Source organism: Pagrus major, chromosome 16 (genome assembly GCF_040436345.1).
Source record: "Pagrus major chromosome 16, Pma_NU_1.0".
Classification (NCBI taxonomy): Eukaryota; Metazoa; Chordata; class Actinopteri; order Spariformes; family Sparidae; genus Pagrus; species Pagrus major.
Window position 1 is genome coordinate 26,288,508 of NC_133230.1, and position 17,191 is coordinate 26,305,698.

The window sequence follows — 17,191 nt, forward strand, 5'->3', positions numbered from 1 at the left end:
TACCTAAGTTACCAGCCAAACTTATCTAAAGAATGAAAAATACAATTATACATTGCAGGAAAATGGCCGCTGTGAGTGCTTTATTAGTGAAGTCAAAGTATGAAATAGCATCAAATGAAAATACACAAGTAAAGTATAAAAGCACCCTCAAAATTCTATTCAAGTACAGTACACTGGTAAATGTTGGCCTACTTTTGGTTTAATTCCACCACTGTACTACATATACAAAGGAAATATTATACTTTCTCTGAGGAGTATATTAAAGTTATTTTAGTAGTTTAGTTACTCGTCATTTGCAGAATAAATGTCCCATATAAAAGTGACCAACTAAAATTCTATTTTATAAAGCTTCAGCTAACCGATTATAACATTAAAATGCTGCGTGCACTCTTGTGCATCAGTAATACCAAAACAATAACATAATATTGCCTGTATACATATAATATAAAAACTTTAAACGGAGCGTTCTAGCCTAAGTGTAATAATATAATGCTCTATATGGGGCATTTTAGCCTAAATATAATAATCTAATACTTTAAATTCTACATGTGTACTTTTAATGCTTACTATCCATACACTGTGGTGATACTTTAAGTAAAGACTCAAAAACTGCTTCCACCACCGCACTGAACTGAAATATTGTTTGGCGAGTCGCGCTCGCGATCGACCTACTGTTTACGTTTGACTATGCCGCCATCTTGTGGTCGTCTATCATACAACAAGCACATCACTCCTCCGCACAATGTCGCCTGCAAAACTTTTACCAGCATTTTGTGACACATCTCTGTGTTGCTCTTTCTCAGGAAACGTCCACTTCCGCCTTCTGTCGCCTCGAGCAATGCGTTTCCATTTCCAGGGCAGTCGCGTGCTCACTGCTCAGCCACCTGTGTGCGAGAGAAGGTGTAGCTGCACTACAGGATGATTGTGTTCAGATTAAAATGGCTCTATTTATAGGCTCCTTATCGTCAAATAAACAGAGCACATCTGCAGCCCTACCCAGCAGACTGAGACAGTGAGTGAACAGGAGGGAGTTTGCTTTCATTTTCTTACCGGAGAGGCGAGGAAGTGATTTGAAGTGAGGGGAGCGGAGGTTTTTTTTCTTTTTCTTTTGTTTATGTTTTGTGATTGATGGAGTTTTCTGAGCACATCAAGACGGCCAACGTGGAGGATGTTGTCCTCCGACAGCCGCTGCACCCGCCGAGCAGAGGCACCCTGTGCATCACCGGCCACCACCTGCTCTTCTCGGACAGAGAAGAGGGCAGCTCGCGGCAGGTTTTGCTGCTCCTCAGGAACATCGATGCCATAGAGAAAAGGTGGGGGAGGAGGACTGAGTAGTGGCACCTCATCATCACTGCAATAATATACTTTTGATTGAGTAGTTTAGTTGAGCATTACATCATGAAATTAAGCTATAAAACAGTAGTAAACAGACATTTCTTTCCTAAAGAATTGACATTAGATTCAACAAAATTCAACTGATAGCCTGATTTTATTGCTTGAAATGCTAATTGCAGCACTTAATAACCGGCGTATGGATCATTTTAGCACTTATTTATTCTAAGGTTTATAATTACAAACCAAAAAAATACACTAATTCACACAACTAACTGTGTCAATGTCTAATTCATGTCTAATTCCATTATTCCTCAAATCTTTTTAACCAGTGTGGAAAACCTTTTGGTCTATTCGGGCCTCTTCTCTAATGCAGGCGGTGGTAAAAGGTTGGACATCATCTGTGTTGCCATGTGTCTGCTGTGTGCTGAAATAGGAAATTTACTAATAAGATTACAGCAACTCTGGTTTCTCATTACCTTCCACACACACACACACACACGCACGCGTGCACACATACACACAACATGTTGTGTGTTGCTTGCTACTAACAGCTTTGTATTAGCTTCGTGAAAGCCTATGCGTTAAAACCACTTGATATATTTTTGGCCGACAACAGGAGCGGTTGCACACCCAGTTTGTCAGCAGAAGACACACACAGCTCAGCTGACTGGGTTCGCCTTCCTTTGCTGCTCTAAGTCAAACTTTCTGCACTGCCAGGGTCAAAACATGAGGGGTGAGGCGGGAAGTGCACAGGGGCATTATTTCTTATTGTTTTGCGTGCTTGTGTGTATGTAGGATATCTGGATCTTCAGGGACAATTATCATTAAGTGTAAAGATCTGCAAGTGCTCCAGCTTGACATCCCAGGCATGGAGCAGTGTCTCAACATCGCACACTCTATTGAGGTATAATAAATAATACAATCATTTGATAAAAAATCTGTGCTTTACATTTGATTACATTCATGACATGTCTTACAACAATCTCTGTTTCTCTTCCCATTTCTCTTTCTGTAGACCCTGTCCTGTCTGGACAGTGTGTCGGAGATGTACCCTTTCTTTTACAGACCCTCTGATCTCAGCCTGCAGGACCAGTGGGGACTCTCATCCCCTGAAAAGCACTACAGTCAAATGAAGGAGCTGGTAAGAAACATACTAAACACTTACAAACTGGTTTCTGCTACAAATGAATGTAATCCACCATGCATAAAACGTACAGTACGCACACCCAGCCACTCACAGGCAACCTTTTCTAGCAATGATCTAACATCCGCATGACAGGAAAATGCCAGCAAAAGTGAATGCAGGGGTCGAGAGTCAGGATGTCCTTCTTGCTTAGCTCTCATTTGTTTTCCTTTAGCTCAAGAATGTGCTGCACACAGCTTGATTTTGTGTTTAATAGAAAGACACCTTCCTCTGCGACTGGCATGTTGCTGTGGTGAGGGCTATGCCCTGAGGGCAGCATTGTTGAATGTGTTTTTTTCGGGACAATGTTCCCAGAACATGTACGATATCTTTAGTTTTCAACAGGCCAGTCTGGCAACTGTCCTTCTCCTAGAAGAAACTGGTTGGAGCTTGGGAGCTTGCTCATTAGTCAAGTTGATTCCTGCTTGAATCAGGAATCGGGGGGGGGGGTTTCCAGACACGTCATTCTTACAGTTTCGTTTTTATTGTTTATCGGTTGAACAAGCAAGATATCATTGTGTAACTGTAACTGTTTCCACACTTTATTGTAAACTAAGTTAAGCAAGGCTAAATCTCTCCGGTCTCCTTCCTGTAGCTTCATATTGATCGTACAGACTTAAAAGTGGTTTTGGTCTTCTCAACTAACTATTGGCAAAACAGCAAGTAAGTGTATTTCCTCAAATGTCAAACTGTTAATTTCAAGCTCAGATAGTTTTTTAAAATCTTACTAACCTATAAAAAACAAGGTAGAATTACAGAAAAGCATTCACATAATTTAGTTTTGTCATTTTCTGATGTAATTTTGGCATTAGGGTTGACCTCTTCTTCACCTATAGGAGGTGACAAATAAAAAAAAATGAAATTGAAAGGTGAAGTACAAAGTTTTTTTAAGAGTGAGTAAAGACATGCTGTGTGCAGAGGAAGCCACATCAGCGCTGTTTCCTGTCATTCTAGTATCCGTTGACATTAAGTCATTACAGACAAAGCAGCGTGGAAAACAAGGCTGTGCTGTGTGCAGATTACTGGCAAAGGTTTACATGATTAATGTGTATTAAGTTCAAATTTTCCAAATAGTGAGTTATTGTGAATCCAATTGTTTTGCATTCATTTATTCATTACCCATGTGTCACTGGGACTAGCGCTCATCATCCTCTCTCTCTCCTGTTTGCAGCATGATAGGTGGAGGCTGAGCACTGTGAACAGAGACTACTCGGTGTGCCCCTCATACCCTCCAGCTGTCATCGTCCCCAAGAACACAGATGACGAGGTGCTAAAGAAGGTGGCCAAATTCAGACAGGCAGGACGCTTCCCTGTCCTCTGCTACTACCACAGGAAGAATGGCATGGTGAGGTGCTTTTATGTATCTCTATTGTTAGCTCACAATCCACAAATGCAGCAAAATGATTCTAATCAAACAAAAACTCTTCAGGTAATCATGCGGAGCAGTCAGCCACTGACAGGAGCCAATAGGAAACGCTGCAGGGAAGATGAACAACTCCTCCAGGCTGTGATTGAAGGCTCAGATAAAGGCTACATTATCGACACGCGCTCCAGTCAGCAGGCGCAGCAGGCACGGATGACAGGTGGAGGGTTTGAGTCCAAATCGTCTTATAGCCACTGGAAGAGACTGCACAGACAGATGGAGAGGTGTGTGTGTTTGTAAACCGTGTTGCTCACCTTTCTATAATATCTGTTCTGTTCCATCAAACTCACTGTCTTTATATGTGTGCACAGGGCTAAAGCACTGCAGGAGAGTCTAATTAAACTGGTGGAGGCTTGTGGTGACTCGTCCCATAATATGGATCGTTGGCTCAGTAAGCTTGAAAATTCAAAGTGGCTGTCTCACGTCCAGACGGCTCTGTCGACTGCTGGCCTGCTGGCGGAGTGTGTGGAGAGGTAGGAACTACACCCACTGTGTGTGTCTGTGTTGGGATTACAGTTTGTGTGCTCTGATCTCCTGCTTGTATAACTGCAAACTGTATGCAAACAACCTTTTGAGAAGATTTTTTTTTTCACTTCACAGGAAGAGGGTAAAATCCACAATTATAATGTGTAAATAGAATGATAATATTTCATTAATTGAACCTGTACACAACTCAAACAGAATACATTTAGTGTGTGCAAGTTGCAACACTTTAATCAGCTTGTCTATAGGGACAGTCGTAGCCACTTGAAGTAATATCGGGGGGAAAGAAAAGGTAAATTTCACAGAAGACAAAACAAATCACATATAGAACATGATGTCAAAAGACAGTAAAATACCACAGGCATAGGCTGGACATAAAAAATAAGAATAAAAAACAAACATAAAATATGTTAACAGTACCAGTAGAAGGGCTTCAGTAATTTTTAGTATGCCTTTTCTTATACATGTGGAAGAACAGAACTGTATTACTGTACATCTATGGGTTTTTTCCAGGGACGGTCATTCAGTTCTAGTTCACGGCTCTGAAGGGACAGACTCCACTTTGCTCATCAGCACTCTGGCTCAGCTCATCATGGACCCATGCTGCCGCACACTGGAGGGCTTCCTGGCTCTGCTGGAGAGGGAGTGGATACAAGTGAGTGTACTGTGTGTATGTGCATGTGTAAAAGACTGGAAGATGTCTAATTTTGTAAAGATTTGTGAGTATACATTTTATTTTGTAGGTGATAGAATAAAGCTCAATGGTTAGGTTCATGCTTACCACACCTACACTACTTAGCCACTGTGTGACATCACTGGTAGCAATTTATCAGATTAAATGCAGCTTCCTTTGGAGCCACAAAAGGCTGTGTAAAAATGGTGGAGTTATCCTTTCATAATAGTAGCTTAGCTAAAGAGAACAAGACTGTTTCCAGCATGTGTTCTTCTCCTCAGGCAGGACACCCATTTCAGCAGCGATGTGCCCACTTTGCCTACTCCCATGCCCGTCTCCAGCTGGAGTCCCCGGTCTTCCTGCTGCTGCTGGACTGTGTGTGGCAGCTGTGGCGTCAGTTCCCTCTGGCACTGGGCTTCTCTGAGGCGCTGCTTCTGAGGCTGGCCACTGAGGCTTACGCATCCAACTATGGCACCTTCCTTTGCAACAGCCATCAGGAAAGGTCAGTGGCACCTCTCAGAGTGACTGGGCACTTGGAATTTAAAGGCTGACACAAAAACCCAACAGCTTCATCATCTTACACACTATTCTTACCTTCCACCTGTGTCTTCCCTCTCAGGTGTTCTCTAGGAGTGATGGAGAACACTCACTGTTTGTTCTGGACCCTGTTGAGGCCCAGCGAGAGAGATTACTACTCTAACCCCCTGTACGAGCCCACTGAGCTAGCAATCTGGCCCTCAGTGCACCCTCAGTCCCTGCAGCTTTGGAGAGGTAAGCTTTGATTTGCACATGTATTGTAACTTGATCTCACTTTTTTTTTTTTACCTGTAGTTGGTGTCAGTAGTGAAGCTCCTACAACACCGTAGCTTCAAATGAAATCACAAGGCTTCACATTAGGCTATAAAGTATCGCCCACCACTGGATTTGTAATGAATTGCAATAAACTTGAGCTTCAGCGCTGAGATTACTTGAAATGAAACATTACCCTCTTCCATTTTATAATGCTTAGTCAGTCTCATGAGTGTTGTTAACGCTCACAGGAGTTTACGAGGCTCTCGTTCATGTTCATTAGTTGCAAATAGTAACATTCAGTTCATCGTTCGCCAAAAATAGTTTTTTCGGTGAACGCAGTCTTTTAGCGTGTTGATGTTCTCTGCAATTAGGTGGAAAAAAAATACTTGAATATCATAAATCAGCCAAAATGAGCTGGAAAATATCTGCATAACTGATGTTGATATTTGAGTGAATGCTCTGTTTTATGTTGCCATTGACTGCTGACTCTTCACTTCTATTAACTGGCCAGTAGAGGTCGCAAGTGATCAACAACTACTTCAATTTTGGAATCTTGTGTCCACTTGGGGACCACTGTATATGGAGGTCACCTGAGGTTTTTTGTGATCCTTTTGTTGGCATTTCCTCTTTGAAATTGGCATTTCACATCGCTGGTGTCTTGGAACCTGCATATTGTTTCCCATTTATTCCACTACACTCATGCATACACGCTGGACACGCAACCTGCCTTGCACTCCTTGTTTCCCACCCACATGCCCCGAGACACGCCTAGCAGAGATCTGCACTATACTGAGTAGGGATCGACTGATGTTTTTTTCATAGCTGATACCGATACTGATTAGTGACTGATAGAAACTGTGACTTAGAAACTGATACTCATTTGTAAAAGTGAAAATCTTGGTGTCAAAATTTAGAATAACCAATGATGGAATTTAACTAATGGAATTTGCTCAAGTACTGTAATTAATTACAATTTTGAGGTACTTTATTTGAAGTTTTCCATTTTCTGCTACTTTATTCCACTCTACTACATTTGTTCGATTGTTACTGATTACTTTGCAGATTCAGATTATTCAGCGTTGATATTATTGCTGCATCAGAGTCAAGTAGCACATTTTAAAAATGAATATATTTTTTCGGCAGTTGGATATTTAAAAAAACACTGATACGGATAATCAGAAAAATGCTGAATATCAACCCCGCCAGGCTGATAATCGTGCACTGTTCTAGTTCGGTGTTGTAAGTAAACCGTGTTGCTAAATTTGATGATTCTATGATTTTGTTGAAGTGTTGCTGTTGACTCAAACCATGTCTGATCCTTAGGTTTTTTTCTGAGGTGGACCCCACAAGCTCGCCACCTAGAAGAGGCTCAGGAGGAAATAAGGAACATGGTCATCGAGTGGGGGAAGCTGGCACTCAGCTGAAGCCCTTTCAGTGGATACTCAGTCTGAACATGTAGAACATGTTTAAAGGAAGAATGTTACCAATGTGCAATGTCTTTTGACATCATCATTTTTTATTTCCCAAGTCTTAACAAACTACTGTGTCTTAATGTACAGTCATTTTGTATTCTTTTTATAAAAAAGTGTATAATAAAAAAAACTATTTTCACATTGTGTTTCAGTGTTTTAAAAAAACTGATTAAGTGAAAACTGATTTTATATTTTCTCCCTGTTTTGCATAATTTCAATGGAGTAATTATTTTCTGACGTACGGCACATTCACTCATAAATATTATCAAAAGCGGATCCCTGTGTAACGGACACACCTCCCAGTCCTGTTAAGCTCAGCTAAACACTCTTCACAATACAAATCCCTGTGCAAGTCAGCATGTTTGCACACATGGAGCTTTGCAAGCTGGAGACTGTAGTTCTGTTCGGTCAAGAGCCACAAGCCCTGGTGATTATACAAAGTAGACAAGAACCACATAGCCCAGCATGACTTTCTTCACCTGCTTATATATCCAGTGTTGTCGAGTGAACTGAAACGGTGACCCATTGGATGGTAATCTTTTAATTCTAACACTTAAATGCTTCGAAAACTGTCTTATCAGCTCTTATTTCATGATTTAGAGGAATAGTTTTTGATTTTTTTCCCTTTTTTTTGGTGTAGTTGCTTCAGCTGGTTTTGGATCAAGAATCATCTGTCTGGGATTTCTGATTTCGTCAGGTAAAAAGTATTCTTTCTTTATCATTTCAGTTCAGTTTGTGCCAGTAATTTTATTTTAACACAGCCTGTATATGCCTATGTTGTAGGAGGTTCTGTGTCATCAGTATGGTCTGGTTAATTTAACTTTTTAAAGGACTGCTACTGGATATGCAACCGTGTGTGCGGGTCTGTGTGCCCACTGCGGCTGTGCTGGGCCTGTTTTGCCGAGGTTGTCTCAGCAGGGCGCGGAGCTTGCCCAGTCGCAGCTTCAGCTGTTTGCCCAGGCAGATGAGCAGGTGGAACAACCAGGAGGGCTGTGGCCCCCCACCTCCTCAGGAAAACCCCAGAGTCCTCATTACGGGTAATGCAAATTTTCTTTCCGTCATGAGCTCATAATATCGGCGTCCACCTGAATTCCTCCTCCTGTATACAATCAGGGAAAGATGGACTTTTCCACAGCCACCCAAACACTGAAGCATTGTTTTCTGCCACTGTCAGTGTGTAGCCACTGTTTTCTGCTGTTGGCCAAAGAAAAGTTACATTAGGGGTTGAGTGAAGGGGACCTATTTACTCGAATCACTTTTAAGCGGATCCCATGTTTGAATAAATTAAATCCAAGAGTGTATTGCAGCATCAACGCCATGAGTGGAATACTACAGACACGTGCTGTCTTTTTTTTCTTTTCGAGTTGTTTTCACTGTGCACCAGCAGCAGGACCCCCATTTTGACTCATGACAATAGGGTGCGTACAGACAGTGCTGGTGACATAAAAGAGCCAATGAGCAGCTGTGGGTTAGAATAATACCCTACTGTCACGTTTTGTCCTCGGATAAAGCTTTGGAACAAACAAAAAGCTGAAACGCAGTGCGCCGAAAACATTGATTTCATTTTTAGACCTTCAAAGATTGTCTTGTTTTCTCTGGAGAGATACAATATTTAACTTTATCTCTGTGTGCAGGTGGTCTTGGGCAATTAGGTGTGGGACTCGCACAGATACTGAGGTGAGATAGGTTGGGGAAATTCCTGAGACATCAAAGTTATTTGAAATGTTTGAAATGTGAATGTCATCATCTGTGTATTAATGTCTAGGAAACAGTATGGAACAGAGAATGTAATCCTGTCAGACATCAAGAAGCCTCCACCTCATGTTTACAGCAGTGGTATGCAAAAATCTGTTTGTTCTCTTTTAAACACAATTTGCACTTAAAAGAAAGCACTAGTTTTCTTTTAATTGACCTTCTCCTCTTTTCCCATTAGGCCCATTTGTTTACGCTGATGTGTTGGACTACAAACTTCTCCGAGAACTGATTGTAAATAATCGTATCACTTGGCTGGTGCACTACAGCGCTCTGCTCAGTGCTGTGGGCGAGGCTAATGTGGCTTTGGCTCGCAAGATCAACATCACAGGTTAGCTGAATACACACACAGTTTAAATGTACTGTCTTTTTTATGGATTGAACTCCACTTTGATGTCCTGCTGTCCATCTAGGCCTTCATAATGTGCTGGACTTGGCCTTGGAGAACTGCCTGCGCCTCTTTGTCCCCAGCACCATTGGAGCGTTTGGTCCCTCTTCTCCACGTGACCCAGCCCCTGACCTCTGTGTCCAGAGACCTCGAACCATTTATGGCGTGTCAAAAGTGCACGGAGAGCTGATGGGGGAGGTAGGTTAATCTTAAAGTGCACACACATTACACATGCACACACTCTTCCACTACATATATATGCAAGATTGTGTGGCATCTCAATATTCTTTGCATCCTTTATTCAGTATCTCCATCATAAATATGGTCTGGACTTCCGCTGCCTACGTTACCCGGGTGTGATATCGGTCAACACGACTCCTGGAGGAGGAACAACAGGTATTCCATCACTGGACATCTGCATATGCCACATAGATTCACTATAATCAGCTTGATGTTGTGGACAAAGCTCTTATGACCTCTATTTTCACAGACTATGCCGTTCAAATTTTCCACGACGCTCTCAGCACAGGTCACCATGAGTGCTACCTGCGTCCCAACACTCGTCTTCCCATGATGCATATCTCCGACTGCCATCGTGCCACAGTAGAGTTCATGCAGGCTCCAGAGTGCCAGCTGTCCCTGCGTACCTACAACATCGCTGCCATGAGCTTCACTCCAGAGGAGGTGGCCCAAGAAATCCGCAAGCACCTCCCTCACCTGAAGGTCACCTACAATCCTGACTCTGTCCGCCAGACCATCGGTAAGACTGGACACACGTGGTATACAAGTAAAACCAGTGTGGGATGACACATCTTTGCATTGTTTTCGATCTGTTAAAAGATTATACATGTTGGCAAAATGGGGTCCATCTTTCACAACACAATTCCAGTCTGATTGAGGCTAATAAACCGTTGGTCCAAAGTGATGAAAGGTGCAATTTGGAAGATAAGGCCTGAATTTTTATTTTAAATGAAATATGAACAAACATTATCAACAGAATGTGAAGAAATAATTAAAACAAAGTTTTGATCTATGTATTTTGTTGCAGAGAGCTCCGGCCCATTCTGTCTCATAATACCACTTTGTACCTCAAGTAGTGTGCGAGCGGCTGGTTTGTTGCGTTTCACAATCTTTCTTGGCTTTTTTAGTCTAATAAATGAATAAAATAACAAAATGACATCACAAAATGTCAAGAAATAAAATATTCTTACAACTATTTTTCTTTTCAAACTGAAACCACAACCATACACTTTCTAAATTAAGTTTCTCTTTTTGACGAGTTTAACTGGTTTGTTAACTTTGACTCACATCACTCAAACTCGACAAACAAAATAAACTTAACACCACTTCCTGATTGCAACTGAACAGACAATGGATAGTGAAAATCCGTCCATACTTCAGGGTAAAACAACATATTGATAAACCATTTGCTAACGTTAGACAACAGCCAACAATAGCATTCAACCACCTTCTAGTGTAAAATAATTAAAAAATGTCACAACATCTTGGACACATTTATTTAAACCTGAAAGTGAAATGCACTGGTTGTAATCAAACGGTAGCTAGGAAGTTGTTGCATGCTAACATTAGCTAATGGGTTATCGAATGTGTTGTTTTACCCTGAAATATGGAAGTATTTTCACTATCCATGGTCTTTTGAGTTGCTAATCAACTAGGTAGTTGTGAAATTTTGTCATATTCAGTTTAACCTGGAAATACGGTCTGATGTCCCTCCAGAATTTCTATATCCATCATCTTTTTAGTTGCTGATCAATCAAAATGAAATGATAACGAAATGATAACGATCTGTAAGATTCTCCACATTTATACGACTTGCATCCTGGAACGCTGCAGTGTGACACTATGCCAGCATTTGAGCTTCCCGACCTGAGCGTGACATCAGAGAAAAATGGCTGCCGTGTAAATATGGTCTACAGGGCGACAAGCTGTTGTTAATTAAGAGCACTACCTAATGGCAGCTAGTAGCTAGAGCCAAAGACAGCTACAGCAAAGACTATAGTGTGCAGCGGTTACTCTGGTGATATGCTTCCCCCTATCTGTGTGGAGTGACCCTGAACCGGTGGCCAATCTTAACACAGTGCAAAAAAATACATGTAAATATGACTTCCTTGTGCATTCGACGCTGCATTCTGGCAATGAAAAATTGCAATGGCTTGTTTTCATGACAAAAACTGCAACATTACTGATGATTTGTTCACTTGCTCAAGACAAGATGTTGTATATCATTCATGTCCTGGCATGTGTTAACATGTTAAAGTATGTGACACTTGCAAAAAGCTATATCTGTAAGGTTTTGAGGTCTTTTCTTGGATGGACATGACAGTTTTTACTTGATGTTTTATCAAATTTTGTTGTGAAATAATTATTTGTGGCATTGATATTGCTATCTTAAATTTAAACTGACGTGTTTGAAATAATTTGGGGATTTTGCTTGTCATCTGGCAGCAGACAGCTGGCCCGTGAGGTTTGATGACTCCAATGCCAGGAGGGACTGGGGCTGGGCACCTGCTTTTGGGCTTGAGGAGCTGGTGGCAGACATGCTGCGCTCCATTCGAGACAAGAGGACAAATGAGGGTTTGCCAGTCAGCTAGCAAAACCTGCTCCACAAAGACTGACCATTGCCCTAGCCCTGACTTTTCTTCAGCCAGCATTCACCACCAATACACTTTCTTTCACTTCACTTTCGCAAGTTGTCAACCACTATCCTCCGTTACTCTGGAACATTACAACAATGAGCCAGGGACTGTTTGTAAAGTAGGAATTCTCAGTCAGAACCTCTCAATATACGGTAAACAGTGAGATGTCATGTGCATGCTCTCAAACGCGCACATTTCAGTCTTTTTCAGGGAATCATATACTGTCAAATCTTCTCTTCATCTTTGTTGTTTTTAATTGTTATCATGGTATAAGCATCACTTTACACATGTTGCCTCAGATGGGATAGAAAAGTACTTCTTAAACTTTAGAGATTTCCAAATGTCATGTTAATCTCATCCATGGACACAACAGTCTGTTACAATGTCTATTAAAATGTCGAATACAATATGGACCAGTTGCACATTTAAAGTAACAAATCTGTTGTACACTTTGATTTCAGGATCATCAGGAGTGGCAGGCTCAGATAACTCTGGACTGTAATGACTCATCATGTATTCTGGCTGTCTTAAAGGGCAGTCTTTTATAATATAGTCTATCAAGTGAAAATCACACAATTTATACAACCCCACTACCCCTGCTGTGGCATCTAACAGGGAGCCTTTCTTTAACTTTTTTGCCAGCTGTGTGATTTTGGTTACGAAGGAGTACCAATAATCAATGAAGCCTTATTTACTGTAGATTACTTTTGACAACAATGTATAAAAATGCAGTGTACTTTGAATCAGACCTTGATAATAAAAGCAAACCTCAAAAAAACATTGTAAATTCTTGCACTTCATGTATTCCACATCTGGAATGTGGAGTCATTTTTAATAATGAGTGAGCCATGATGCTGTCGATGATGATGCTGACAAAAATAGCATTGATTATGGTGGTAACTCGGCACAATTATAACAATAAACTGTTCGATAACTGTACCCTACTACATTTCAGGGAGAGAGTAATTGTACTTTTATTCCATAACATTTATGCAAAACCATGAATACTATTTACCTTGCAAGTTCTGATTTTACAAACAAAACATTAGAAAAAGGAAGACTCCCTTGGTTTTACCTTAGCAAACAAATAATGGGGTAAGTCAGCTCTCTTTTATGGCAGGAACAGGCAGTCACCTCTTTATCAGTCACAAACAGCCCAGAGAGTGTGTCAAGTGAAAATCTGTCCAACAGCAGTGACACAATCAGTCATTCTAAGCTACAAACAGTATTGCAATGAATCAAACAAACCTTCAGGGAACGTTCCCTATAGGTTCTGTAAAGGTTTATCAATAATAACCATTAGACAACCCTCAGACAACTTACTTGACTTTCTGACATCACACTATGTCACCATGTCACACATTAGCATAATGTATGCCTTTATTCACTAAAGCTAACTGGAAGCTGAAAACATGACAGAGCCAACCAGAGACACGGTCAGCTATGCTGTCCCAGGCTTGTGTGAGCTGACCAATCAGAGCAGACTGGGTATTCAGGAGGGGGGATTTCAGAAAGAGGGGAAATATAGTGCTGCTGCTCTGGACAGTGTAAGAAAACTCCTTTTTTTGAGCATTAAAGCATGTAAACCTATTCTAGTAGTAGCCCAAAATAAAATTATGAAATTGAAAAGTAGCATAATGTGTCTCGTTTAAGATACTGATGTATTAATGGAGGCAAGTATTTTTAAAGTATCCACTTATTCACTTTGTACCTTTCTTTGTTTTTGTTTGCTGCCTGAAGCAAGCTTGTGGCCTGTCATACTGTGAGGTTTTCATTTTAACCAATAGGAATCCCCCCATGTGACCCCACTTTTCCACTGATACAGATAGTATGAAAAGCACCGCCCAGGAGAAATCACCAGTTACTTCTTGCACAGGACTCATTAAAGCCGACCTGAAAGAGTTTCTTCCAGTCTTTTCCTCATCTTTGTCTGAACTCCGAAAGACGTAACAACTTCAGGAAACATGGTGAGTATTAAAATATAGCTTATCTTCACTTACCATGTGTTGATTTCAGCAAATTTAAAGCTCTGAAGTGTGTTATCACATGGCAGCCAACTCGAAGAAGCAGCATTAACCTTCTACAATTTCACTTTTATTTGAAAGACTTTTCAAACGAAACCCATTCACTTAAAGCCTTAAGGACCTAATTTGTCATGTTGCATGATTTGGAGGCTTCTTTTATATGAACATCTTTCACTACAGCTGTGCTGTTTGTTACAGAACTCTGATGGGGAATGTGAAGTTTCAAAGCAAGATTTTTGGTCTTATTTAGGCACGTTGTATGTCTGAATAATGAGCCTCTTTGTCATATATTTCTTTCTAAAAGGTGTTCTTTCAGAGGGAAAATGACTGTGCACCGTGTCATCAGGTGACTTAAGTCATGATGAGCTGGTGTCTGATTCTTTACAAAAGAACCTTGTTTCCTTCTCCTAAGATCTTATATTAGCTCTAGAGAAGTCCTCAACATGTGATGAGAAGCCTCCAGCATTAAATTAGCTACAGTTGTTCCTAGAACTTTTCAGACAAGCAAGACTTAGTTTTATTCTGATTCCTTAAAAACCTTTGTCTCCTTCCACAGCGTGAGTGTGTCTCAGTGCATGTTGGTCAGGCTGGTGTCCAGAGTGGCAATGCCTGCTGGGAGCTTTACTGTCTGGAACATGGAATCCAGCCGGATGGACAGATGCCCAGTGACAAGACCATTGGAGGAGGAGATGATTCCTTCAACACCTTCTTCAGTGTGACTGGAGCTGGAAAGCATGTCCCCAGAGCTGTTTTTGTTGACCTGGAGCCCACTGTCATTGGTAAACTGAAATTGAATTTTTAAAATTGTTTTTTGGGTTCCTTTCCAGTTGTTACTGTCATGTTTTATGATAATTCCCATTAGATGAGGTGCGCAGTGGGATCTACCGCCAGCTGTTTCACCCTGAGCAGCTGATCACTGGCAAGGAGGATGCTGCCAACAACTACGCCCGTGGACACTATACCATCGGCAAAGAGCTCATCGACCTGGTAATGGACAGGATCCGCAAACTGGTGGGTAAATTCAGCGCAGAACACTTTAATTCAAAATTTGTTTTCAGAATATTTGATCATTGTCTCCTCCTCTCTGTCCTCAGGCTGACCAGTGCACCGGCCTTCAGGGCTTCCTAGTTTTCCACAGCTTTGGAGGTGGCACCGGCTCTGGTTTCACCTCCCTGCTGATGGAGCGCCTGTCTGTTGACTATGGCAAGAAGTCAAAGCTGGAGTTCTCGGTCTATCCCGCTCCCCAGGTGTCCACCGCTGTGGTGGAGCCCTACAACTCCATCCTGACCACCCACACCACCCTGGAGCACTCTGACTGTGCCTTTATGGTGGATAATGAGGCCATCTATGACATCTGCCGCAGGAACCTCGATATTGAGCGTCCCACTTACACCAACCTGAACAGGTTGATCAGTCAGATTGTGTCCTCCATCACTGCTTCCCTTCGTTTCGATGGTGCCCTCAATGTTGATCTGACAGAGTTCCAGACCAACTTGGTGCCATATCCCCGTATCCACTTCCCTCTGGCCACCTATGCCCCTGTCATTTCTGCTGAGAAGGCTTGCCATGAGCAGCTAACGGTGTCAGAAATCACCAATGCCTGCTTCGAGCCAGCCAATCAGATGGTTAAATGTGACCCTCGCCACGGCAAGTACATGGCTTGCTGCCTGCTGTTCCGTGGTGATGTGGTGCCCAAAGATGTGAATGCTGCCATTGCCGCCATCAAGACCAAGCGCACCATCCAGTTTGTGGACTGGTGCCCCACTGGTTTCAAGGTTGGCATCAACTACCAGCCGCCCACTGTAGTTCCTGGTGGAGACCTGGCCAAGGTCCAGAGGGCTGTGTGCATGCTGAGCAACACCACTGCTATTGCAGAGGCCTGGGCTCGGCTCGACCACAAGTTTGATCTGATGTACGCTAAGCGTGCCTTTGTTCACTGGTATGTGGGTGAGGGTATGGAGGAGGGAGAGTTCTCTGAGGCCAGGGAGGACATGGCAGCTCTGGAGAAGGATTATGAAGAGGTTGGAACCGATAGTCAGGGAGACGACGACGATGACGGAGAAGATTTTTAAACAGGCATGCAAATAGCAGCTACTATGCTCAGACAAGGGCTTGAAAATTGTTTCTATTTCTTCATTCTTACTTTATCAATGGTGATATGTTGTAGTTTCTTTCTTGTACTTATACTTACTTATACAAATGTACTTATTGTAAGTCGCTTTGGACAAAAGCGTCTGCTAAATGCCCTAAATGTAAATGTAAATCCCTTGTACTGATCACTGATCTGTGCCTTATCAGTGTAAAAAATAAAACATTTTCTTGGCTGGTCTATTTCCTGTCATACACTCATTACTTTTCATAAAAGCATTTTTAATAGAGCAGTTCAGGTTGTTTTCTGTAGTTTGACCAATGCTTAAAGCATAGTGCTATCCTGAGCAGTATCAATGACTCTTACTCTGCTCACCAAAACTGTGTTGATATTCACCTTTTTTACTCTAGCTGTATGTTTTTACAGTCCCAGGTCTATTTCTATGAGAATTGTGTTTGGAAAAAACACCTCAAACAGTCATGTTAGATTTATCATCATAGCTCAGGCAAGTCTCATTTTTAGCGTCAGGTTATGAGAAGGAAGAAGAATGCGTGGGATAAAAAAGGTGATATCTCTGGTTCTGCATTATTGATTCAGATCATTTGTTTTATCAGCTGTCCATAATTAGTCCAACAGTATTACAGGAATGCAATGCTAGACCAGTGGACTGCCTTGGAATACCTACATTACCCACAATGCAATTTAGCCACTGAGTGATATCACTGGAGGAAATATATCAGATTACATGCAGCTTCCTCTGGAGCCACAAATGGCTTTATAATACTCATCTTTTCATTTTTAAATTGGATTTGGTTAAGGTGTTTTTCACATGTAATTAATTCATGTACAGGTCAGGCTATGTGCCTGATGTGCTTCCCCTGCCCTCCACAGTAGATGTAGTGTCTGTTTGCTTCCTGTAG

General features: G+C 41.7%; 3 protein-coding genes across 4 annotated transcripts; all 3 read left to right on the top strand.

Moving 5' to 3' along the window:
- Nucleotides 1-871: 871 nt before the first annotated feature.
- On the top strand, nt 872-7,500 carry LOC141010596 (myotubularin-related protein 9). 2 transcript variants are annotated; one of them, XM_073483633.1, is made up of 11 exons: nt 872-1,313; nt 1,665-1,721; nt 2,131-2,239; nt 2,351-2,476; nt 3,690-3,863; nt 3,948-4,165; nt 4,253-4,414; nt 4,938-5,079; nt 5,379-5,599; nt 5,717-5,868; nt 7,213-7,500. In XM_073483633.1, exons 1-11 carry the CDS (start codon nt 1,129-1,131, stop codon nt 7,311-7,313), a joined length of 1,647 nt encoding a protein of 548 aa, XP_073339734.1. In that variant the 5' UTR covers nt 872-1,128; the 3' UTR covers nt 7,314-7,500. The 2 variants fall into 2 exon arrangements, with proteins under 2 accessions (XP_073339734.1, XP_073339735.1); XM_073483634.1 differs by lacking the exon at nt 1,665-1,721 and having other exon boundaries at nt 1,038-1,313.
- Nucleotides 7,501-8,031: 531 nt separating this feature from the next.
- tdh2 (L-threonine dehydrogenase 2) lies at nt 8,032-12,906 on the top strand. Its single transcript, XM_073484408.1, has 9 exons — nt 8,032-8,058; nt 8,192-8,398; nt 8,996-9,038; nt 9,127-9,197; nt 9,295-9,444; nt 9,527-9,699; nt 9,807-9,897; nt 9,992-10,261; nt 11,968-12,906. The coding sequence occupies exons 2-9, from the start codon at nt 8,206-8,208 to the stop codon at nt 12,111-12,113; spliced, it is 1,137 nt and encodes a 378-aa protein (XP_073340509.1). The 5' UTR covers nt 8,032-8,058; nt 8,192-8,205; the 3' UTR covers nt 12,114-12,906.
- Nucleotides 12,907-14,825: 1,919 nt separating this feature from the next.
- Nucleotides 14,826-16,414, top strand: LOC141011164 (tubulin alpha-1C chain-like). The gene is made up of 3 exons (XM_073484409.1): nt 14,826-14,961; nt 15,045-15,193; nt 15,277-16,414. Exons 1-3 carry the CDS (start codon nt 14,841-14,843, stop codon nt 16,252-16,254), a joined length of 1,248 nt encoding a protein of 415 aa, XP_073340510.1. The 5' UTR covers nt 14,826-14,840; the 3' UTR covers nt 16,255-16,414.
- Nucleotides 16,415-17,191: the final 777 nt, after the last annotated feature.

Excerpts from the sequence above, each read along its gene's own strand:
- LOC141010596 (XM_073483633.1), top strand. The coding sequence starts at position 1,129 with ATGGAGTTTTCTGAGCACATCAAGACGGCCAACGTGGAGGATGTTGTC. Across the intron at positions 2,477-3,689 it reads ACAGTCAAATGAAGGAGCTG|CATGATAGGTGGAGGCTGAG; the intron begins GTAAGAAACATA and ends TCCTGTTTGCAG. Across the intron at positions 5,600-5,716 it reads TGCAACAGCCATCAGGAAAG|GTGTTCTCTAGGAGTGATGG; the intron begins GTCAGTGGCACC and ends CTTCCCTCTCAG.
- tdh2 (XM_073484408.1), top strand. The coding sequence starts at position 8,206 with ATGCAACCGTGTGTGCGGGTCTGTGTGCCCACTGCGGCTGTGCTGGGC. Across the intron at positions 8,399-8,995 it reads CCCCAGAGTCCTCATTACGG|GTGGTCTTGGGCAATTAGGT; the intron begins GTAATGCAAATT and ends CTCTGTGTGCAG. Across the intron at positions 9,898-9,991 it reads TCCTGGAGGAGGAACAACAG|ACTATGCCGTTCAAATTTTC; the intron begins GTATTCCATCAC and ends CTATTTTCACAG.
- LOC141011164 (XM_073484409.1), top strand. The coding sequence starts at position 14,841 with ATGCCCAGTGACAAGACCATTGGAGGAGGAGATGATTCCTTCAACACC. Across the intron at positions 14,962-15,044 it reads CCTGGAGCCCACTGTCATTG|ATGAGGTGCGCAGTGGGATC; the intron begins GTAAACTGAAAT and ends AATTCCCATTAG. Across the intron at positions 15,194-15,276 it reads TGGACAGGATCCGCAAACTG|GCTGACCAGTGCACCGGCCT; the intron begins GTGGGTAAATTC and ends CTCTGTCCTCAG.